Raw genomic sequence first — 25511 nt, forward strand, 5'->3', positions numbered from 1 at the left:
AAAAACTGACATCCCGATTTGGCATTGTATTACAAATCCAATCGTTTCACCATCTCACGGACATTTATGGGCAATGATTTTACACCAGCAGTGTGAGGACAGGGAATAAGATAATGGCTACACACACACACACACACACACAGGTTTTACAGGTTAGAGACTTAAAAAAAATAGGAACACCATTTTGGCATGCACCTTCATACTCGTCCCATATATTGTTTATACTTTTCAAAACAATAACTCTATCATGTTGTCTTGTATATGTCTTGCATTTAAAACATTTTTTTTACTATTAAATGACAAATTTCTTCTTTTCTGAAAGACAAAATTTAAAAAGCAACAAATAAAAGAAGAAGAAAATGGAGGGGGGGGGGGGCTGTCCTTACTGGAAACGCTCACAGAATGACTCCTTTTCCCCCAACCTCGCGCTGTCATCCCACTTACTCATTACCTCTCCCTGTTACTCCGGAAGAAAAGGCGCTACATTTCACGGGCTCCTGTGGGGGGCTCGGCCATTCAGAGCTCTGGATTATAAGATGCTCGATTCAGCGGCGTCTGTCTCTCCTGCGGCTGGAGCCAAGCCGTGACACAGCCTGACTCACGACGCTCCACGTTTTCACTGAAAGGGACTGTACATTCGCTAAACGTGTGATGCTCCACGTTTTCACTGAAAGGGACTCCACACCAGCGTTTCTCAACCGGTGTGCCGCGGCACTCCGGTGTGCCGGCAGGCGAGGTCAGGTGTGCCGTGTGAAAAATCCTTTTTTTCTCCGCGGAAGGAGAAAGGTTGGGAAACGCTACTCCACATTCGCTAAACGTGTGGCGCTCCACGTTTTCAGTGAATGGATTGTCCCATAAGATCATTAAGATCACTTATTAAAAATGGGTTTTCATTAGGAAATAATCTTTGCTATCGTGGCAGGGCTTGTGTTTATAAAATGCACACATAAACGCACTTTTATTATGATATACCATCAACTACTGCAACACTACCAATCTATTGTGGTCTCGTGACAACTGGTATTGTATTTTCAGAAAATACTGTTCATTGCTTAATAACATTGTTTTAAAATATATTGTAAATATTTGCTATCATGGCAAAGTTTAAATATTTCATCTGTGTCAAAAGTGAGGCACACCTTCTCTAATAATATGTTATAAATAGCCAAAACACAAATCATCCATTCATACTTCCTAAAATATTCAACGGCTACACAATCCTTGAAGCTTCACCTTGTAGAATTTTAAAATGGCCGACTCATTCCTGCTGTTATTTTTTTAAAGAAAGCAGGCTTCAGTGCAGAAGAACAGCCCAAAAAGAAGAACAAAAGGAATAGCATTTTAATAAAGCTCTGTTCATCAGCTTCACCTCCATGCGCTCACACTGTACCTGCCTGGATAAATCTTAATTATCGGAAATAATTGCATGCCTGCTATGATTCCACATCTCAATGATTTGGAAGTTATCAATAGGTCACCGATCAATATCGCTTACTGCGCACACTGGTCTATCAACACAAAATGGATGACTAATGGAATGTTGGACGAAAAACATTCTTACATATTTATAAAAAAAAATAACTCACGGTGCAGGCCAAACAGATGATTTTGCTTAATGATGTCGAAGAATACTTGAGCTGTTTTGATTGCGACTAAAATTTCTTAAGTAACTACTCAGGATAAATACGTAGATTTATTTTTTAATTGCGATAAAAGAAACTTAACTAACAGTCACCACACTGTGGAATGTTCTTGACACTCCTGATCTGGTTATTCCACTCAGGTATGTATGGAAAATAAAAATGATTTTGTTCAAGTATGATCAAGACATTTTTTAAAATTGTTTGAATTAACTGTTCTCTTTAATATCCACCCAACCCCATTCTGAATTAACAAATGTGAAAATACAGATCATTTCAGACCATTTCTATACTGCAAAGAAAACTAAATTGCATCAAGGTAAATGGTTTGAACCAACACAAATAACGTTAATTATTTAATCTAAATCCCGCTGGGTGGATCTGAAAACCTGGCCTCCCGGGATAAGACAGCCCTAGTGAGAGTTCCACAGCCCCTCCCGAATATTCGCCGTCAGAAGCGCAACACAAACGGCCGGACGAATAACTGCCATTTTGAGGCCGGTCCTCGCCGTGGAAACGGTTGGAGATTTGCCCGTTTTTCCCACAGGGAAAGGGGTGGGGGGAGGGGTGTAAAAATGGGGGGACGCGGAGAGGAAGCACAGAGATGCCCTTTGACCTCCCTGATCAGCAGGCGAAAGAGCCGGAGCCGGATTCTTCGGTGACCAACCCAATCAAGCTCAAGGACGCAAACCGACCTGTCAATCAGCACGCAGGACAGGAAGGGGAGGGACACTCGTGACAAATACCTATCAGGAATTTTTTTTTGGGAAGGAGGTGAGTTTTTTTTTTTTTTCCTTGTCGTTTTTTTTGCATTTGCTTTTTCTTTTAAGACGGGACCTCTGTGGTTATCAGTGTCTAAACATTAGCGCTGCCTTGAATGCTCTATTGATTTTCAAGGAATTTACATTTTGCCTCTTGGTTGAATCAACCCCCGCTTACCCACAATCCCTGAGTCAGCCAAAATAATCCCTAAACTTCATTTTACCCCTTTCATAAGTACGAGAAGGGAACACATACAAACTATTAAGAATGTCTTTCTTTAAAGGAAACACAATTATCATAACCAAGACTAATCCTAATTTAACTAAACCATCTTCAGTGGTCCCCAAATAGTGTTACTTTATAAATGACTTATCTTAAAAAAAAGGGGGGGGGGAGCACCAAGAGGCAAATGGCTTAACAGCTGGGGGTCTGGAGATTTTGGGAGAGAGGGGTGGGTAGTTTGGGGGAGATAATGGCTTCATCTTCTGCCTCCCCATTAACATACACATATCAGTCAAACGGTGGGGGAGATTCAAAGGGAACAGAGAAGTTTTAATCGCTTTATAACAGGAACCTGGACCGGCCGGGTGGGGTGGGGGGGGGCTCTTTTAGCTGCGCTAGGGCCCCCTACTGTTATCTGATCAGACAGGGGGGGTGGGGAGCGGCTTTAAAAATGCTTCACAGCAAGGAAAAGGAAAAGGACACATCCCGTCACTGGACCCCCCTACACCCCCCAATACCGTTAGCCTGGGTGGGAATGTTGAAGATGTTCCAATCTTCCAGAACTTTCCGCTTCGGCTTTAGAGGCTATTAGGCTACTGTGGATCGTCTGCTGTTCCACGTCCCACTTACTCCCATGTGAAAAAACACCGTAAAATATAAATATACTCTCAATCCGTTAAATAAAAACATACTCTCAATCTGTTAAATAAAAACATGCACTCAATCTGTTAAATAAATATACTGTCAATCTGTTAAATAAAAATACACTCTCAATCTGTTAAATAAAAACATACACTCAATCTGTTAAATAAATATACTGTCAATCTGTTAAATAAAAATATACTCTCAATCTGTTAAATAAAAACATACTCTCAATCTGTTAAATAAAAATATACTCTCAATTTGTTAAATAAAAACGTACTCTCAATCTGTTAAATAAATGTACTGTCAATCTGTTAAATAAAAAATACTCTCAACCTGTTAAATAAGAAATATACTCTCAATCTGTTAAATAAAAACATACTCTCAATCTGTTAATCAAATATACTCTCAATGTTAAATAAAAATATACTATCAAGGAAATATATTCCACCAAGTATATTCTCTTTCACACAAAACAAAAGTGCATTAAAACTGGACAGTTCCAAAGGGTCAGCATCCCAGCCTCCAAACACACTCTCTTACGTGCACACACACACACACACACACACACACACATACACTTTTTAAACAATATGATTTTCCAATATATTGTTGTCTTTGTCTTTTTCCATTTTGTTACCGAAAATCATATATTTTTTTTCCACATACACGGTCCTTTGAGCATGAGTGCAGTTACCTCCTCTTGATCAATTTCATTTTGATGTCATTCATCTGGGCTAAAAAAACCCTGCAGTTCAGGCCTACCAGTACACGTACATTCATATTCCTAATCTTCCATTGTCAATATTTCAGCAGAACGCAAACCGACGCGCTTTTCTTTACAACCAAAAATATAACTAGGCGGCACATTCAAAGGTCATGAAACCCCAATTCACGGGTTCTGAATGTGCGAGTAACAGGGATCACCGAAAGGAAAGAAACAGAACTATAAAAAACGAGGCGATTGAAGTAGTAATTTAGGGCCCGTTCTCCCCGGTTCCCTTCCTCCCCGGCGTGTCGGTGTGAACAGGGGTGCGAAGTAGAGGCCTCGTAAACCCCCCAAGCGAAATCTTCCCCAGCAGAGGGGACACTTCCAGGAAAGAGGGAAGGACTCCTTCCTGCACTCCTCCACCACCTGTCCCGACTTAATTTATCCGCATTTCCTATTTCGTCCCATTGTGTGGACCGCGCGTGACCGAACGGACACGGTAAAATGTCCAGTGGTAATCCAACTCTTAACACACAAAGAGTTGAATTAACACTGCTAAGATTTGAATTAACACTGTTAGTGTTGAATTAACCCTGGATATTGTGCCGTGTGTGTGGAGTTTCAGAGGGCAGAGTGGGACGCTGAAGGCAGGAGGCTGTGGAGATCGCGGAGCTCGCGGTTACCCAAGATGGAGGCCACGCAGGAGCGTGCCCATGCAACAGAGCTTCCCAGAGCCAAGGAGCTTTCAGGGAGCTTGCTGATGCCCCTCTCTCCTTATTCACCTCATTTCCTGCTTTGAGGAAGGTTTCATGCTCATGAGGTTTCAATGGTGTGTGTGTGTGTGTGTGTGTGTTCTCAGCGTGTGTGCATGTGCAAGTGCGTTTGTGTACTGTGTACATACGTGTGTTGAGTGTGAGTGTAAGTGTTGAGTGTATGTGTGTGTTGAGTGTGAGTGTATGTGTTAAGTGTATCTGTGTGTGTTCAGTGTGCGTGTGTGTGAGTGCGTGGGTGTGTGTGTACGTGTTGAGTGTATATGTGTGTGTGTTGAGTGTGAGTGTATGTGTTAAGTGTACCTGTGTGTGTTCAGTGTGCGTGTGTGTGAGTAAGTGTGTGTGTGTGTGTTCTCAGCATGTGTGCATGTGCAAGTGTGTTTGTGTGCTGTGTACGTGTGTACGTTCGGTGTGCGTGTGTGTTGAGTGTGCATGTGTACTTGTTGAGTATATGTGTGAGTATGTGTTTAGCGTATGTGTGTGTTCAGTGTGTGTGTATACATGTTGAGTGTATGTGTGTGTGTTGAGTGTATGTGGGTGTGTATGTGTGCGTGTGTGTGTGTTCAGTGTATGTGTGTGTGTGTATACGTGTTGAGTGTGTATGTGTACGTGAGTGTGTGTGTGTGTGTGTGTGTACGTGAGTGTGTGAGAGTGAGAGAGAGTGTGTGTGTTGAGTGTATGTGGGTGTGTGTGTGTGTGTGAGTGTGAGTACACATGTTGTGTGTGTGTGTGTGTGTGTATGTGTATGTGAGTGTGTGAGAGTGAGAGAGAGAGAGAGAGAGAGAGTGTGTGTGTGTGTGTATGTGTATGTGAGTGTGTGACAGTGAGAGAGAGAGAGTGTGTGTGTGTGTGTGTATGTGTATGTGAGTGTGTGAGAGTGAGAGAGTGAGAGAGAGAGCGAGTGTGTGTGTGTATGTGTATGTGAGTGTGTGAGAGTGAGAGAGTGAGAGAGAGAGCGAGTGTGTGTGTGTGTGTGTGTGTGTGTGTATGTGTATGTGAGTGTGTGAGAGTGAGAGAGAGAGAGTGTGTGTGTATGTGTGAATGCTGGTTTGGGTAAAGGGCAGACAGGCCAATCCCAGACTAACTCCATTTAAAGGCTGCATTCCAGGCCAGTTGTACAAACTCACTCCTGAGTGCTGCCATTTTAACACTGGGATTAAAGTTCAGCTTCTCTGTCTTAAATCAACACTGATAGAGAGAATATTTTACACTCACCCAGTGCATTTCTTCCATTTAGAACTAGACACACTAATACTGGACATCTTAATGTGTTATACCCATATACAAGCCTGAATTTTGCTTGCCACTAAAAAATGAACTTTTCAAATCAAACTATATTTTATGCACTAATTTTGGCGATGTCCCACTTTACTAAATTGTGTATATAAAGAGAAAAAATTAAAAAGTGTGTTTACTAAATCGTGGCCACACTGACACTGTAGGAAAATGCTGATTGTAATTTTCTTCAGAAATTCAAAATAATGCTAAATTTGTTTGACTGGTTATTTAATGCTGTCTCGAGAAAATCCTTCCACCTAAAGGCTCCCTGTTTATATACTTCTCCTCTAATAAATCCAATCGCGACAAAAACACATTTATTTTTCCTAAAGTGCCACATCTATGCCAGTTGTGAAGCACTTAATCACGTAACGACATACGCAGCTTCGAGTACTTCCAATGCTCCGCGTAAACGTAACTGCAAGGTAATGAAGCAGAGCTAACACTCTAAAATGCAAGAAAGACACGTTTAAATATGAGATGCGTCTCTTGAGTTACAAGCAATATCCCATCAATTATAAACGCCACTGTGTAGTATTGACGGATGTTAAACCTTCAACCCTTCCACCGCTCACATTCAATTACCTCTCCATCACCTTCTAACGTGCGCGAGCAATTCATCATTTATACCTGAGTCCTATGACTGCGTCAATGGTAATGCAATTGGCAGCAACTGAATCCGCCCCGCGCTCATTTGCATCTAAAGAGTTATCCGGCCCCAAAACTTCGCCTTATTCAGGTCTTAATATGGCGCAGAGCCAGAGAGAGGTTATTTGCCACCACAATACAACGAAAATAATGAAAACAACATGTTTTCCGTTGGCTACGGTGCACATATCTAGGGCACATGAAGCGCACGTGATGATATAACCGCTAACTAGGAATTCATTCCGACGTCAGAACAAAACTTTGAGTTCACGAAACAAGCCATTATATATCACGGCAGCACAATTTTTCCTCGGCGAATTTCGTTAGCCATCAAACGCACGTGTGAGTACGCGATAATAAATACATGACTGGGATACACTAGAGAGAGGGACACAGTGATTCACAATTTGAACTCGTGTAGTAGTAGCTAGGCTAGTACAGTTAGCCGCATCTCCGTCTCCGTCTCGCGCGCCGTGGGATGCGGACTCGCGGCCTCAGAAGCTACAGTGCCTCGGTGAGCTTCGGCGGCTCTCGGGTCACATTTACCTGGTGGACGAACACGTCGACGGGGGCCTCGAGCGGTGTGCCTTCCCGGTTCGTCATGGACAGGAACCCGAAGCCCATCCGCACGTTAAACCACTTGCACACGCCGCTGCCGTGGAAGGGACGCGAGTCCTCTTCGGTGCTCGGCCCTTCCTCCTCTTCGGTCTTGGAGCATCCCCCTTCAGAAACGACAGAGCGGAGACAACGTTAACGGCGTCCTTCTCTCGCTTTCAAATGACAAAGGCGCCACAGCTCCGAATGCCAAGAAATCAAGAGTTTTTTTTTTTTTTGCTTTCAGAAAAATCACGAACGCAACAAACAAATCCTTACGGTCCCCGTTGTCTTTTTTAAGCGTAACGCCACTCTCCTGCTTCGACATGGGTTACCAACGCAATGAATCGGCTTCTGGAGTAAAATTCGGAGTCTTCGGCACTGCAGTTCAAAACAGCTGGCTCTCGTGCGCGTAAGCGCGAGAAAAACGCTTCACAAATAGACAACGTGCTTTCTTTAGGAAAAATAGAAAAGATCTGATCTTCAAAATTTAATTACTGTGAATGTAAACTTTACCTAAGGTTGCTTTCAATATTTATTTATACATCACAATGTATGTTATTTAAACCGTTTAGTAGGTCTACAATAAAAAAGCTTGCATTTCGGAGAAATTGAAAGAATAAAAAAAAACTGCAAAAATGTACTGAATATAATCTAAGTACTATGGACTATAGGGAGCAGAGACTGACAGGATCTATTTATTTATTCCGTGGCAAAAATTCCATAAATCAGGGTATGGTAATAATCAATTAAATTCCGCAAGCCTCTATTTCGAATGATTTGGTATTGTAGCCAACTTGTAACTAAGTGCATTTCTCCAATTACTACAAGGCAAAAAATACACGCGCAAGGACGATTATTTATATTAATATACACCGAATTATTTACTTGATTTCACCTAAAACAGTACATGTTTCAGCGTAGAAATGTAGGCTATACAAAAAAGTAAAACAAAGACGCTCAGTAAATTAGGCACAGGAACGTGCAACGTGAAAAGAATGAGCCTCGAGCAGTTAGCCACATTGCCAGAGTTCAAACCGACAATTTGACTTTTAGATGCACATATTACTACTTTAACACAAACTCCCATGAACTGCACATATAAGACACAAACCAAACATAAAATCAATGGACACCACTGCTTAGTAAAATAAGGCGAATTCTCATACCAAAGCAGGCTTGTAGATTTACTGTGAAAGTTTTAGAAAAACAGACGGTTTCTCACAAGGTGACTTTCGCGTTCTGTTCACAGTCAGATAAAAGTGGGAAGTTGTAGGCCTATACATTCACACAGGTTTTCTGTTTTTATGCAGCTATCCGTGATTTTTCACACATTCCGCCAAATACACGCCTTTCATTAAATAATTACTTGCGATACCTGTGAATTCCTGGTTGGAAACAGAGCCCATCTCGCTCTTTCCTCGAGTCAAATCAAAGCCCGAGACACCGAATCCTGCACTCGCTGCGCCCTTCCACTCCGCGCCACTCTCACGCGCGCGCGTTAAAAATCAAAAGGTCTCGTTTGAAGGAGGGAAAGTCGGAGAAAGAAACAAACAAAGGGGTTTGGCAACATCTTCGGCCCCCTCAAACAATGTGAAGTGGGAGGGCCGCGGGGGAAGGCTTCGCAGAGGAATCCCCCAAAATCTAAAACACAATGCGAGGAAACCCAACCCCCAGATCGCCACATTTGTCTACCTCACACCTCCCCAAAAAAGCGAGACCCCACCATCACATAATCACAGACATCTTAAATGCCAGAAATATACCTTCTGCCATGGGCGAATTTATCCAGGGTATCCTGTGGTTTATCCAGTAGAATATGCGTTGAATAGTTCCTCTTTTTATTTGGCCCTGGATCCAGCTAAGCAGAAGAGCGCGTTTTTAGTCCTAGCTCACAAGGTGATTTTTTTTAATTTGTTGGTCATACGGCTTCTCAAAACTGGCCCCTGCCCTCACCTCTCTCTCTTTTCTCTCTCTCACTCACTCTCTCCCTCTCTCTCCATATCTACCACCCCCACTCATTTCGGTCAAGTCCACGTGATTCTCAATTACAATCTCCTTCTCTGATAAATTACACATTCCTCGGTGGAAGGGCCCAAATTTGGGAGGTAACCAATCACAGGCCGGGGACCACCTAGCAGAGCGAGGCTGGGGGGGGGGGGGATGCAGGTCGCCCAACCCCCGCCAACCCCCTCCCACCACTACCACTACCTCTGTCCTTGGACAGTATTTAATGACCATCTTCCCCCACTTTGTCTTCAAGCAATATGCGTGTAGGTGTTCATTTGGCCGGCCAGTTCTGCCGAGACCATTCTAATGATTAAAGCCTGTCAGTTCGCATTCCAACCACAGCCTTAAACAAGGGAGCAGCGCTTAAACAAACAGTATCTATTTGTTTTCTTACAAAACAAAATGCGTCCTACAGCATCTATGTTGTTATTTTACTACAGCTCAGAATTAATACATTTAAAAAAGAAATCTCTATTACGCGTGCGGCAGGAATACTTGCACGAGTGGGCTTTTATTTATTTATGCTCCATTTTTTCATTCTTACTTAGATATATGCTGCTCATAAAATTATTTACTGTGGCCGCATTTACGAAGAATCCACGTTAGCATTTCATACGAAAGAAAACGAAGAGAATGATGAGAGTGACACATTGCTTTAAAATATATTTAAAATATGTAAGCAAACAAAAAGCAGCAGGCCTATATGACGTTTATTTTTTTGGGCGAAAACATTTTTCTTGATAAAAAAAGAGAAATTGTAAATAGCCATTAGGCTATTATTCTCGATTATGAAAATGTAATAATATGCCATTTAAAGAGACGAGACAGGTATGTGTACTTGTGTGTGCACAGGCAAAAACATTTTTGTCGTGTTAATCGTGTTTGTGGCCGTTGCTCGGAGCACGCGAAGGCCCATATTACAAAGCCATCAGTCATTTAAATCTGCGGTCACCCGCCCCAGTGGTGCCGACGCCTGCAGATGTGCACGGACTGTGGGGCGCGCGAAATTGGGTGGCCCTCGAGACGACGCTGCGCGGCCTGGGGTGGGGGGAAGGGACGCGATGACCGCGGCGAAAGTCGGATGTCACCCGCCCTTCTGCTCTCTCGCGCTTGGCCAGAATCGGACAGCTGCCACACACAAGTGGACAATGTGTGACAACAATATGTCTTCGGCTGACGTTGTAGCTAAGTCAAGTTGGTCTATCTATGAAACAGTCAACACTTAGACTAATAATGGAAACGAAAGGCAATAGCTATTTGACTTGTTCGGTTAAATTTTTTTTTAAAACGAGAAAAGTAGCCTTGCCACCAAAACTGGACTTGTGATAGCTAGGTACTGTGGGACTTTTCACGATTAAACGAAAGAAAGCGGTTCAAACGAATTCACCGATCAATAGTAATTGATCACATCTATTAAATCGTTTGAACCCTTTCAAGTAATTAGACAGAATTTTAAAAAATAGCGGCAGGGCAAGACATTTCTTGAGGTTGAATAATAATAATAATAATAATAATAATAATAATAATAATAATAATAATAATAAAACAATAAGAAGAAGATTAAGTAGAAAAAGAAGAATTGCTTTTTAAGAGAGCATGCCGGCAAAAAGGTTTTGGTAAGCCTATTTATGTATCTCAATTAGGCTACAGACAGCTAAAAATCCATTTAAAAAATGTAATTTTCGAACGTCCCAGATTTTAACAAATATACTAATCATACAGAAAACATGATAAGAGAGGACGACGAATAACTGAAATATCAAACTGAAAACCATAAACGGAGGACCACGACGGGCAAAGCAAAAACCAAGAGGTTACAGGCGCAGCAATCTCATGGTTATTGGCTCGCAGTCTATTTATTTATTTACTTTTTTATCGAATACAATTTGAAATTCCGTGTGGTAGGGCACCATCTTGTTTAAAAGCCTCAATTAAGAATCACTTCAGTGTCAACTCGCCGTGTGGAGAAGTCCATGAAGGCAAACAATGAAGATGGTGACAAACGACAGGAGGCGCACTTTTTTTACCAAAGCGGCGCCCATTCACACCTTAAATCCCCTTGTGAGACCATGCCCCCTAGTGGGTAGTTCAAAACGCACACTCGGGGCAGCTACGAAATGCGCAAAAAATTAGCTGCTTGAGTTTATCTTAGCAGTGCCTGCAAATATCACAAGGCAGCACACCCGACAGCCACTGTAAGATTAATATCTCATGCAGATGTTAGGCCTCTGGCCTCCCAGACCACCGCTGTGCTATTATACAAAGCTGCGAAGGACGGAGTTTTATAATGCACATTTAAGGCATATTTTGCAAGTGGCTTGTAAAGCGGAGAAGTGAACTGTTAGCACCTATGCAGGTTCCCAGCTCTCGGTAAAATCACACTTTTTAAGGACCTTTGGTGCTTTAAGCCAAACCAAAGTATCTAATTTGACACAATTAAGCAATACAATTAAATACAACGCCAATGATGCACAATGCCGCTCTGAGTCCTAATCAAAGACTATTGAATTAAGATCAAAGACAGAAAAAAATCTCAAAAACAAGAAAGTGAAAGATGTGGGGAGAAAATAAACAAACCATGTTTAATAACTTCTTGAAGCGATACGGGTCCTGTATTCATTCATCTGCATTTATGTACGCTATGAACTGTCCTGGCCACTTAACAAATTCGATTATTTACAAGAAATCCCAATAAAATACATCCGATAGTAGGGCTGCCCACCCTTTTCCTAGAGATCTACCGCCCTGTACGTTTTCACTCCAACCCTAACAGAGCACCTCATTCAACAGCTAGAGGTCTAGGTGAGCTGCTAATTATTAGCAACATATGTGCCAAATTAGGGTTGAAAGCCAGTTGATCTCCAGAAACAGGGCTGGGCAGCCCTGGCTTCTAGAATTCCTACATTTCCGAGACCGCGCGTGCCCTACTGGGCACATCGAACAGCCTGAGAGCGCGCGATGTATTTGTAATTTTAACAGTATTTATTGGTACATCTCCCGGTTAACATTGGCACGATAAAAGTTAAATAATGATGCTATAGTTATTTTACCATATCTTCCGCCCCTATACATTATTACTTAGTAGGGATGTGCGGTGACCTTTTGAGGGACAGGTGCAAGTGAAAAAGGCACATCAACCTAGAAAAATGCTATTTTACGCACACGCAGTTATTTTATGGAACATATTTTATCAAAATGAATGACTGAAAATTCATAACTGCAACAATAAAAAAAAAAAAAAATTTAAATCCCCAAATCAAAGGGGCACTTGCGGGAAAAGGGCTTCGGACAAAACCCGCTGAGGTGACAGCTGAACTAAAAAAAAGTCTACCTAACACAACTAGGTGAAATTGTTAATTGATTGATTAATTGATTGAATTATTAATTGAAGTAAGTTACCAATAAAATATGTCCCCATAATCTATGCATGTACAGCAAACACCCACCGGAAAACATCGATTACTCTGGAAAAAAAAATGAATGCGAGAAAATATGTTCACAACCGTCGCATTCAGATCGACCAAATATCAATAAAAAATAAATTCAGATAACAAAAATCAATTTCGCCTTAACTTATTATTATTGTTTTTAATACATTTCCTAGAAATCTGTTCTTACGAACTACCGTCATGAATGTTTATTGTTTACAGTACATTCACCATATGCACATATGCAAATGCGTCATGTCGATAAAACAAATGGTCCGCAAAGAAACTGGCTCTGGGGCGGCAGCGTTGTTTTATCCTTGAGAGGCGGCTTATTTAACCAAAGTCGTTTTTATTCCATTGTATCATTTAATTCCATTATTAATTTCAAAACAAAAGTGGCAAAAGCATTGCAACACCATCAAAGGTTTATGGGCTGTTAATAATAATAATAATAATAATAATAATAATAATAATAATAATAATAATAATAATAATAATAATAATAATAATAACGTTATGATAGTTCCAATTCAGTTTGTTAAAATAAAATACAAATTCTAAATAAACTTCTACAGATTACGTTCATTTGTACAGGTCTAATAAAGAGCAGAGGTGGGTTTCGCGAAAGGTGTCGCAGCCCAAAAGCCCAAAATCTTTGGTCTCTTGAGGAGCGTCGTGAGTTTCACGAGGGCTTCCGAAGTGTCCTGAGATTTGAGGAATTTCACGAATGCGACAGTGCCGACATTGGAACAGTATGTGTAGCACAGTATCCACGACTGTAAATACATAACAGCTATGAAACAACAGGGCATGCGTTTGTTCTCCCCCCTCCATCGTTGAGTTATATATCCGAGTAACATTATTACATTATAACATCGGTGGATATTATTCTTGCATTGTTTTGGATGCTGGTGTCTCGTCATGTGCTGATAATGGGAAGACCGCTTAGGACGTCGTAAGAATATCACTTCAGATATTTTAGCTGTTGGAGACATGACCAGAATTCATTCCGTTTTCCATAATAACATTTTTCGACAGGGGAGGCCATCAAGATTTTAAGACATTTTCGTTTCTAAATGAGTTGCTATAATTAACGGTAGCAATGGCTGCATATAACACTTTTAGCTTAAAGTCTTTGATACTTGGACTCAATATATTTGAACTTAAAACTGATTTGTATTGCCTTGTATATATACATCGAGTAGATGAAGTTATCGTTATTTTGTGGGAAATGATAAAATATTGCAATATAATGCTAATCAATATAATCAATACTGCTTTGACAGCTTGATTAGTCCAGTCGTCATTTTGGTTACGCTGGGCGAAGGCGGGGTTTCCTAGGAGTGTCTTCAAATAAGAGGTCTGCGACTTCAAGGCATGCTTTAACGGGAAAATTAGACCAGTTCACTGAGAACGGAGAGGCAGAGAGTAATATGCGTGGAGATGGAAAAAGGAAGTCATTAAATTATTTCCACAACATTGTGGCAATGCATTCTATTTTGGAATGATGAATTTAGTCACCATGGTACGCTGTTAATTCTTACTTACTAAGAAATTAGATTTTTTCTTCAGATTATTCAAGGTCAAATTCAACATAAATTACATGTTTTTTCAAATACTTAAACATCGCCATATTATCACGCATGTAATTTACAGAGCCACCCGTTTGCTGATTTTTATTTTAAAGACAACAAAATATATAAGTAATTCATTTTTAATTCCAATTTTAAATAAAAAATATGTATGTAGCCTAAAACATATGTAGGCCTACGCGAAATAATTCAAATATAAACAAACAAAAAACCCACATAAAATACCACACATCTTCAGGCGTCTATGTTTTGAATTTGAACAGAAGGACGTCAGTAGTTTAAAAGGCTAAAGTTGGTCAGGAAAAACTCAGTTTACATGGCTTGATAAAACAATTTAGACACAGGAAACGATTGCATAACTTAACTTTAAAAATGGTGGATATATATTTCCTTTACTGTAAAGCAAGCATAGCCTATATATTTTAAAACGGACTCTTGACTCCTAATATTTTTTTACTTGTGATTAACGTTCTATGACTTAAGAGCATTAGGCCTACTGATAATGCGCCAGATCCCTTATAGAAAACGAATGTAAATAAATGTTGGCTTCATTTGAAATTTATTGTTGACGCAATACGTAAACAGGCCTACTGAATTGAACCAACATACTCACCACAATATAGAAAGTCGCAACTGGTTGGACACATCCCCGCGCCAGAGCCAAAGCATGTATTTCAAGCAGACGTATTTTTAACTTGTAAATGCCAAGAATATGATGTTACTCCGGAAAATATCGACAAACACGACGCAGAGAACGTTTCTAAACACAAGCGTTTGGTGTCTTCACAACAGAAACTGCATGCCAAGACTGAGGAACTGCCTTTCTACCAACGCTTCTGTCGCTTTTTATAGTCAGGACGAACCGCCAATTACACACTGAAATTTGAATAAAGCCAGTTGAGTCAGAGCGGTAGATAAATGGAGAAATGTTTATAATCTGTACACCAACTGTTACGCGTATAGAAAAATTCCTACGAGCGCAAAGCCGCAAAGTTTGAATGCGCAGATGGTCCCTCCGCTCCATTGTGATAACGCAACAGGCCGTGTCCACTTCCCAATTAGCGTCAATTAAAAAAGGCATCTGCTCCAATATAACTTGGCCAAAGTCAGGTGGTTTCAGTAAGACAAAAGAGGCCTCGCGGGCACCGGTTACAGCGGCTGCTCACCTGTTGCCGTGGTCGCTTAGCAATAGTCCAACAACTCCGGCGAGGCCCGTCTAGTCTGCCCGTCAAGACCTGAGTCACGGCGAAGAAGAGAATGGTAAGCGGTTTTTATTTTCGCGAGGATACTACAAGTAAAACCGCACAGTGTGAATGGGACCGGGCTCGCATTGCGGTGACACAGCCCGGAATATGCGCCCACGTGGCAGCTGGTGCCCACGAGCTAAATGTGCCCCTCAGGTTCTACCACCTGGACATTTTCCAGCTATAGCTTGTAGGCATACCTGTAGTTTCCCACAAGGAGACTCGTGTAAACTCTTCGGTTTAGAAAACTTAATTGGTTTGTATTTTTTGTTGATGACGAAGAAAGCAAGTGGTACTTAAGTTCACTGCAAATACAAATTTTATTTATTCCGTAGGCCTAATGCTTATCTCCGAACACACGAAATACCGTCTGAATAAACGACGGCAACAATACAGAACGACTACAGCTCGCATTCAATAGAAAGTAAAAGTTAAATAAGCGGCACAAATGCTGGTCGAATTAGAGTCAGCTTCTCGTGTTCTCAAAACGTGTATTCCCTCGGCAAGGCCTTATTAGGAGCTAGAATATCCAGAATATTTACGGTATATTAAATATGTTGCTAAGACAGGCACGTGCCTTCTCAAAGCGGTGGTCCGTATATTATTGTGAACCTAGAAAACACACCTACTATCATTTCGCACAATCCCAGCGATACATTGTTTATTTAATTTGCATGAATTTGTCGTTTACAACTTTTACACCGTTTTATTTTTGGTCTTCGTCAGGCCGACGGGATCTCGCCAATGCGCCCGTTTATTGACTGTAGTTAACATGGCCGGTGGTATAATCCATCAATTTGCCTAGTAATCGGAAAATTACAACGCCTGTTAGACAAAACAATTACAATATATATTTTTTCTGCATCATCTTCTATGCACGTCATGAAAATGTAAAAGTTAGTTTCGTGAAATTCTACGAAATCATGCAGTGACACAGTTATTGTTGTTTTGGCTCTGTAGCCTACTCCAGCACAACGCTTGAAATAAAACAATACATGTGAGGTACAAGTGTAGACGGTCATCTTTAATTTAAGGGTATATTTACATCCATATCGGATTATTTGTGTAGGAATTACAGCCCATTTTTATTAATAACCCCCCCACCACCACCTATTTTAGGGGAGCAGAAGTAATGGGACAATTAGCTGCTCAGCTGTTTATTGGCCAGCTGTGTCTTTGCATCATTAGACCATACACAAGAAAGTTTTTCTTTTATTTTTTTAAAGGCCTAAAGCTGATTCTACACAGTCGAACAATGTCCCATGGACAGATGAGATGGGTATTAACCAGTATCAAAGTGATGTAAAGAGGAAAGTGTGGAGAAAGAAAGGAACAGCTCATGATCCAAAGCATCCCACTCATCTGCAAAACGTGATGGAGGTAATGTTTTGGCTTGGGCTTGGGCTTGGGCCCTACAAGCACAAACTACAGTAACAATCCCGCAGATCAAACCCATCCCACCCTGGGCAACCCTACAGGCACAAACTACAGTAACAATCCCGCAGATCAAACGCGTGCCGCTCTGAGCAGCCCGACGGAGATATAAGCGCTAGCTCACGGGAGCTGCCCCCGCCCGCGGTCGGCACTGATGCCGTCGAGATTCTGTAGGCTACCAGAACCTACGACGCATCCATATCCGGAAACCGTGACAGTAAGAACCACACTGCAGCCTCGCGAGATGCCATTTGAATATACAGTTTCACGCAAGTCAGGTTGAACACGTCACCACCAGTCCAGCAGCTTTAATTTTCACGAGAACGTACTCGTTTTTCGGCCAGGTGCTCGCGTGCCACAATTTCACACCACCGCTACAATCGATAGCAACGGTGCCCGCGGTGTTCCCGTAAACGCCCAGGGCATTGACTAAGAGGATAACGACCCCCCCTCCCCCTCCCTTTCTCAAACTACGATCGAGAAGCTGTCGGCCCCTCCCACCTCCAAAGAGCCACGGCAAATAATCAATGACCTGATCCGCACACCGATCGATCGCTCTAATCTGAAATCACGGTTTAAGCCCCAACAATCCACACCCACAAAGCTCTGCAGCACTGTGGCCAGGACTGTGCACGTGATATTAATGCAGTTTAAACGTAATTTTTTTTTTTTTTTTTTTTTTTAAATAATTGAAGCCTCCGCCCGTTTCTTTTGCGTACACATGTATTTTTGTGTGCATATGGGACGCAGGCTGTATAAAAGACTGTTTGCAAACATACTGAGACTGAAATAAAATTAATTTTAAACGGACCATGTATCTTAAACCCACACGTGCAGCCATCACATGCTGTTTTTCATAACCTGACGCCGCTTCAGTTTTGAGGTAAAGCAGATGTAGGCCCACGTGTTTCCCCGAACACCATCACGGGGAGCAGAGCCAGTCCTAGGATTTTGGTGACCCCGTATGTAGCCTACTCCAGCATAAATCACATGATCAACCACGTAACAGCTGAATAAATGAACTCACTTGCTTATTAGTAGTCCGTCGAAAAACGAAGATGACATTGCTTCCATGCAAACAGTGAGAGAAACAAGCTAATTCAAATACATAATAAAATTTAAAAAAATAAATGAAGGTGACGCATCACTTTCTAAACTGATAACAAGATAGTTTCGGCAGTGTGGCTGTTGCTAAGGTGGCTGACGTTTCGCTAGTCTGTAGCTTTAGATGCTGCATAATGACTTTTGGAAAGACAAACGCGAGCTATTGAGCACTGTAATTACACAACAAAGAAATCCATATATTACCTTTCTCGTGCTCTTTTTCCCTCTGCTAATTTTCTTTTTATTTGTCCTTCAGTCCCATATCAGAATGATCTTTTTGGAGGTATTTTCATTTTCACCGAAGGCTCCCAGTTCATGTGGGAAATCCAACGGACATTGACTGGCATTGCGGGAGAGACACGCGGCACCGTGCAGTGTGTGTGCGTGTGTGTGCGTGTGTGAGTGTGTGTGCATATGTGTGTGTGTGTGTGTGTGTGTGTCTGTGCGAGCGTGCGGGTTAAGAGATAAAAAGCTGGAATTGTGTGACCAGGGATGGTTGTGGCCTAAACAACTGTATAGAGCTTTCATGCTCGCAGACAGCTGTGTCAAGGAGTTGGGGGGGGGGGGGGGGGGGGTGAAGGATGGGGGCGCAGCTGTTCTCTCACGCCCCCGTTTCCCAGAACAGAGAAAGGTTTCTATCACAGGTAATTTTCCTGGTGCTCTTCTGATTGAAAAACGAAAAAAGAACAAAAAACAACAAAACGTTCGGACCAAGCTGACCGGAGCCTCATCGTCGGGCTCAGTTTCCAGGCAACAACTTCGAACGCTTGTGATCGGTTGGCACACGATTTTCGGTAGGCCCATACGCTGAAATTCCAGGTCCACGCAGAATCACAGTGGGTCACTGCTGGGCAGAGAAGGACGAGGGAAAGGTCTGTTCGGAGATTAATCCGTAATGAGGTTCTTCCTCTATCTTGGACGGCACAGAGGAATTTGAAACCTTCCGGAGAGTCCGGCGCACGCAAACATCTCAGAATTTTAAAAAAGTAAGCACGCCAGCCCGGTGGAGCGGCCTCCTTCAAACAAGTCAACTGAGTCAATAATGTTCGGTAATCAGAGAGAGAGAGAGTAGCCTATATCAGTATGCGTATCATAGATAGACAGAATTAGGGGTTATAATTAATGAATGCATTAAAAATGAATTAATACTTAATCATCCAAATGATCACGTGAAATCACATGAGGTAACAGGATGGCCATCAAATATTTAGAAATTTTTATTTAAAAAATCTAGCATTAGTTACGCTTACATTGAGAGAAATAAATCACAGAATTAACTCTGATTATGTCTTTCATTCATGCGTCTTGATGATTAATCTGATTAACCTATCCAGCAGAGAGATCATCCGTTTTCGTGATCGTTTTAGAAGTAGAAGTAGGAGCCGAGCCGTGATCAATACGCAGTGCAGATTCAGCACCATGGACAGCTCTGCTTTGCGACTGTTGCGCGAGGGAAGAGCAGGAACGAGAGCGCGGCCTGCGGGAAGGAACACGAACATACCTACTTGCGCAAGTAACAGAGAAAAAGGCCGGGTTGAGAGCACGAGGCGATATGCGTGCACGGACAAGTCCAATGAAAATGTTCAAATGGAATCTACTACAGTGCACAGATGTTGTGCCTGTGTCACCGGCTCCAATCCTCCTGGCCCCGCGTTTCTTTGTGTTAGTGCGCCCTCCTGTGGTGAGAAATGGCGTAGTTTTAATGGAACGTTCACACATTCGGGCTGTTGTATGTTTTCTGCGGAGCGCACATAAAATCGGTCTGTTTGGGTGTTGTGCGGCATGTGCGGCATTTGGAGAGGTTCCCGACCAGGTCCGCACTGATATCGCGCGCCTACAAAAGAATTTAAAAGCGCGTACGTAGCGATCACTGCCCGCATAGGCCGCACAGATGATGCTTCGTTAACTGGTGACGTGAGGTGGCACCGGTCACTGAAATTATATTAAAACGCAAACAATATCATTCATAGAAATAACACATATTTCGGTATATTTCCGCAAGCGGTTTGCAATGTATATTTTATCAAATTAATATCAATAAAATTACCCCATTTGCAATTGAGACATTCCTTTTCCTAATTTTAAGGAAATTAATTAAGAGATTTAAACAGAAAAATCCAGTTAGGTTCCATCAGATTGATCAACAGGCCAGTCTTCACCAAGTATACCGTTTATGAAATATTGTATTATCACGCATCAGTTGGAGACAGCATTAAATCAAGCCAGTATTTAGCGTGATGCACGAAAAGATACGAATAAAAATTGTATGGGTATTTTTCTATGTCAACTTGAATGAAAGTCCTAAAGAAATTAACCTCAGCAAAGATGCAGCGACTGAGCTTAGAACAGCAATGCACGCAGTACATGCAGAAACTAAACATGGCCACACGGGGGCAGCAGCAAATCACTCCTGAGATGGAACGCCAAACTAGCTTCAGCACGCCGCCGAATTAACTGGAATTACAGACTTGGATGAAACCGAGTTTAGCCAGAATTCACTGCATGCTGTACGCCTATCTCTGTGTCCATGGAGAGGGAGCAAAGCTGCACCCACCTGTTGTGTTTGTACCTGGAGATCAGCGTACAATGTACCATGCATCAGTGGAGGCCCAGGTAAGCTTACCTGCAGAAAGAGAGAGAGAGAGATAACTGTTACATAATGATTATTGTAACTCATCGGACCTGTGTTTTTTAGTTGTTCCAATGACCTCTGGTATGCACTTATTCCACGTCGCTTTGGACTAAAGCGGCTGCCAAATAAATGTAATGTAATGACCCCCATGAATCATGAAAGGCCCCCAGTCAGACTCAGCCCCAGACCGACTCTGTCCCAGTCAGACTTGGTCCCAGTTAGACTCTGTCCCAGTCAGAGTCAGTCCCAGTCTGACTTGGTCTCAGTCAGACTCTGTCCTGGGGAGCCAATGCTTATGCTGGGTTTGCTGATGCCCTCTCTCCTGCTTCAGCTGATCTGGCAGACGGAAAGTGCTGGGTTGTGAATATGTGATCTTCATAACATGCATAGATATTCAAAGTGTCACTCATGCCTGTCTCTCCCTGACCCTATAAACCCTACCCTTCTTTCCTACATTTTGTCCTACACTAGGCAGGAAACAAAGGTCGCTTTAAAATCCTTTAGTTGCAAAATATTGTCCACACGGTGTCACTCTTGCTTTGTGGTATATACGATTCCCTGCTCAGGGCTTGTCTGTGTTTAACATTATAGCTAAATTAAATACCTCACTAGTGCATATGTTATTAATCCTCTATTTATCCAAAAGAAAACCCTCACTGAAACTGACACCTGTTATTTAAGGGAGACCTGGAACATCTCCACTACGCATAGTTAACATTAGACAACAATATACGATCTATTTGTGTCTGTCTATGACTATCCAAATCACCAATATCCATCTGCTGTTCTAAACATTATGAAACTATACCTCTTAACAAATGTATTATGGGTTATAGGAGGAGAAACCTGGGGTGAGAAGGTAATGTTGTATTGTCTGTGGTGTTGTAACCTGTTCTCTTGGTGTTGTAACCTGTTCTCGTTTGTTCTACTTCACTCGATACTAGACAATAGTTAACGGAGCTTTGTTGGAATTTTGTGGCTCAGAAAGGGTGCAGTGAAGTCAAGGTGCGCTTACAGACCGAGATTAAACTCTCCCTCGGGCTGAGGCTCTGTTCGAAACTACAGCACACTGTTAACTTCCTGATTTGTGCCCTTTTATAGAGCAGACCCTCTTCTGAAGATGAAAGGTGAGGTCCATAAAAGCAGCACTCGGAGGCCTAAAACCAGACGCTAAAGGTTATGGGTGAAATGAATGGGTTATCAGCCTTTAAACCACAGACAGCTGGGATTAATGAGTGAAATGAATGGGTTATTAGCCTTTAAACCACAGACAGCTGGGATTAATGAGTGAAATGAATGGGTTATTGGCCTTTAAACCACAGACAGCTGGGATTAATGAGTGAAATGAATGGGTTATTAGCCTTTAAACCACAGACAGCTGAGCGTTGGGATTAATGAGTGAAATGAATGGGTGATTGGCCTTTAAACCACAGACAGCTGAGCGTTGGGATTAATGAGTGAAATGAATGGGTGATTAGCCTTTAAACCACAGACAGCTGAGCGTTGGGATTAATGAGTGAAATGAATGGGTTATTAGCCTTTAAACCACAGACAGCTGAGTGTTGGGATTAATGAGTGAAATGAATGGGTTATTAGCCTTTAAACCACAGACAGCTGAGTGTTGGGATTAATGAGTGAAATGAATGGGTTATTGGCCTTTAAACCACAGACAGCTGAGCGTTGGGATTAATGAGTGAAATGAATGGGTTATTAGCCTTTAAACCACAGACAGCTGAGCGTTGGGATTAATGAGTGAAATGAATGGGTGATTGGCCTTTAAACCACAGACAGCTGAGCGTTGGGATTAATGAGTGAAATGAATGGGTTATTAGCCTTTAAACCACAGACAGCTGAGCGTTGGGATTAATGAGTGAAATGAATGGGTTATTAGCCTTTAAACCACAGACAGCTGAGCGTTGGGATTAATGAGTGAAATGAATGGGTTATTAGCCTTTAAACCACAGACAGCTGAGCGTTGGGATTAATGAGTGAAATGAATGGGTTATTAGCCTTTAAACCACAGACAGCTGAGCTTTGGGATTAATGAGTGAAATGAATGGGTTATTAGCCTTTAAACCACAGACAGCTGAGTGTTGGGATTAATGAGTGAAATGAATGGGTTATTAGCCTTTAAACCACAGACAGCTGAGCGTTGGGATTAATGAGTGAAATGAATGGGTTATTAGCCTTTAAACCACAGACAGCTGAGTGTTGGGATTAATGAGTGAAATGAATAGGATATTAGCCTTTAAACCACAGACAGCTGAGCGTTGGGATTAATGAGTGAAATGAATGGGTTATTGGCCTTTAAACCACAGACAGCTGAGTGTTGGGATTAATGAGTGAAATGAATGGGTTATTGGCCTTTAAACCACAGACAGCTGAGCGTTGGGATTAATGAGTGAAATGAATGGGTTATTGGCCTTTAAACCACAGACAGCTGAGCGTTGGGATTAATGAGTGAAATGAATGGGTTATTGGCCTTTAAACCACAGACAGCTGAGCGTTGGGATTAATGAGTGAAATGAATGGGTTATTGGCCTTTAAACCACAGACAGCTGAGCGTTGGGATTAATGAGTGAAATGAATGGGTTATTGGCCTTTAAACCACAGACAGCTGAGCGTTGGGATTAATGAGTGAAATGAATGGGTTATTGGCCTTTAAACCACAGACAGCTGAGAGTTGGGATTAATGAGTGAAATGAATGGGTTATTGGCCTTTAAACCACAGACATCTGAGCGCTGGGATTATAATTACAGCATCCCGAGATGTGTGTGGTCCTGTTTTTCTCTGAATACAAATGTGAGAACGTCTGCATGACAAATTCACACCGCAGACGCCAATACCACAGTGTGAGGAAAATCAGCAAAATCCATCCCACGTCTGACTGATGGATTCATTTTCAGTTCATTAAAAATGTTTTACTTTTTTAAACTTCACTTATTCACTCATGCAATTTTTAATGCATACTCATAATCATAATAATATGATATCTGGTGCAATGCACTGCAGTATATTAGAGTAATGTAAATTATTTATCTTTGTTAAGTGGTAATAATTGAGAAAAAGCCTTTTACATTTTTCAGCAAGCACCACCAATAATGACCTAATCTCGCCCACAAAGCCTCGAGCATTTGTCACTGTTTATTAAAGTGACAGAAGTTACTGCAAAATGTAGCAATATTACGGTTCTGAGTAATGGGATTGTCAATCCATCAGAAGAAAAGATTGTTTTTGTTCAGGTAAAGTACCTGTTCAGGTTCAACAGTCTTGTATGTGAAGCAGTAACTGCGGTGCTCATGAATTCTAAGTCTCCATCCACCCCCGGATCCAATTTTACAATTTTACACCTGCCTGGCTTTTCCTGCACATTGCCCCGCCACTCAACTCCCCCACACCCCCCCCCTCCCCAACTTCACCCATGAGTTCATCACAAAGCTCTACATTTGGGGGAAAATCCTTCCAATCAGGCCATAATAATAACAATAATACAGTTAATTATTATCAGTATTGATTCTGGGTGGGAACTAAGCAGATAAATATTAATGAAGGAGCGACAGTTTGAAAGATTCTGCCCCCTGGTGGCGCGTTTGATTAATGACACCCAGTGGGGTTCGACAGAGGGCAGTACACCTGTTCAGACTCTTAGACCCACTGGTTCTGTAGCAGGACACAAAGACCACAGCCTCTAGAGTGGGCAATCCTTCCACGAGCTCACATAACTGACAAGGAGGGAGGAGACGGTGCCATTTTCATTCCAGTGCTGAGTGAAAAGAGCTTGTTTTTTTGTGAAGCTGTCCGGCCTTCTCTGTAGGTAATAGTCTAGTAATGAGGGAGAGAAGCTTCATAAAATCCTATAATGGGCGAGACTGCGCTGAGCTGTCAGTCATTGACTTGTCTGATCCAATCAAGCGTGACGACCAGCCGCCTGTCAATCACAATATGAGGTGAGCAAAAAAATAAAAAAACATGCACTTCAAACACTTATTATTGCCCTTTTTTAAAAAAATAAATGAAAATTGACAATTTTTGCATTTTTGTTAACGGTCAGAAAAATAATAATGTGGCATTTAACATGCAAACCTGCCAGCTGAAAACATGATTTCAGATATCTGAAATAACAATTATAATTTTTATTTCAAAAGGCCTGCTGGACGCATCCTTTAGAATCGTCCCCACACAAGGAAATCGTTAGCTGGCCTAATGGGGATGTGCAGACAGTGGAGGACGTGCCTGGACAGTCAGTCCAGACAGATGTGCAGCGGTTGGGAATGTGGATTCAGTACATTTCAGTTCATTCGGTCACTGCTATACTATCTGTCCAACTGGCTGTTCACTGAATTAAATTGAATTGCTGCCAGGACATTCTTTTCTCTCTCTCTCTCTGTCTCTCTCTCGCTCACTCTGAATAATGAGGGTCACTGAGGGGTTTGCTCAGACAAAATCGCGCGAACACGTTCATGAAAAAATCCAGAGTTGCAACTTCGACGCCTTCAGTAGTTTTGAAAGCAAGTGTGTGTTCATATATACACCAGGTGGATTTTTTTTTTTTTTGAATCCAGTGTGAATAATAATATAAATCCTGCTGTGTGCCTGAATGGAGAAGACCTCCAAAATAAAGTGTGCTGTCCGGGTTCGTTTTATGGCTCCATGTCCCGAGCGTGCCCATCTCCCCTCTGTGTTTTATGATGTAATCTGTGCTAAACAAGGACTCAAAACTCTGCGGCTGCAGCAGACGCACAGAGAGGGATTTAGTGGGGTCAGCGGCTTGTCTGAAAGCCTGCGGTGCAATGAGCACTTT

General features: G+C 41.9%; 1 protein-coding gene and 1 long non-coding RNA gene across 6 annotated transcripts in view; one reads left to right on the plus strand and one right to left on the minus strand.

Annotated features, from left to right (window-relative positions):
• lin28aa (lin-28 homolog Aa) overlaps positions 1-15292 on the minus strand; it is a 35245-nt gene extending 19953 nt beyond the window's left edge. Inside the window, exons 1-2 of one of the 5 annotated variants that reach the window (XM_064344499.1) lie at positions 14909-15292; positions 7218-7393 (exon numbers count right to left, since the gene is read on the minus strand). In XM_064344499.1, coding sequence (XP_064200569.1) covers positions 7218-7393; positions 14909-14942 — 210 coding nt within the window. In that variant the 5' untranslated portion in view covers positions 14943-15292. Of the gene's footprint in view, positions 1-7217; positions 7394-8434; positions 8557-8643; positions 8865-9031; positions 9274-11852; positions 12034-14908 lie in introns of those variants that run through there. The other 4 variants (XM_064344413.1, XM_064344675.1, XM_064344577.1 and 1 more) reach the window with 4 other exon arrangements.
• A 118-nt stretch (positions 15293-15410) lies between these two features.
• Positions 15411-25303, plus strand: LOC135259908 (uncharacterized). The gene is made up of 3 exons (XR_010331430.1): positions 15411-15555; positions 24505-24657; positions 24856-25303. It is a non-coding gene; the product is annotated as an uncharacterized LOC135259908 (long non-coding RNA).
• Positions 25304-25511: the final 208 nt, after the last annotated feature.

Source organism: Anguilla rostrata, chromosome 1 (genome assembly GCF_018555375.3).
Source record: "Anguilla rostrata isolate EN2019 chromosome 1, ASM1855537v3, whole genome shotgun sequence".
Lineage (NCBI taxonomy): Eukaryota > Metazoa > Chordata > Actinopteri > Anguilliformes > Anguillidae > Anguilla > Anguilla rostrata.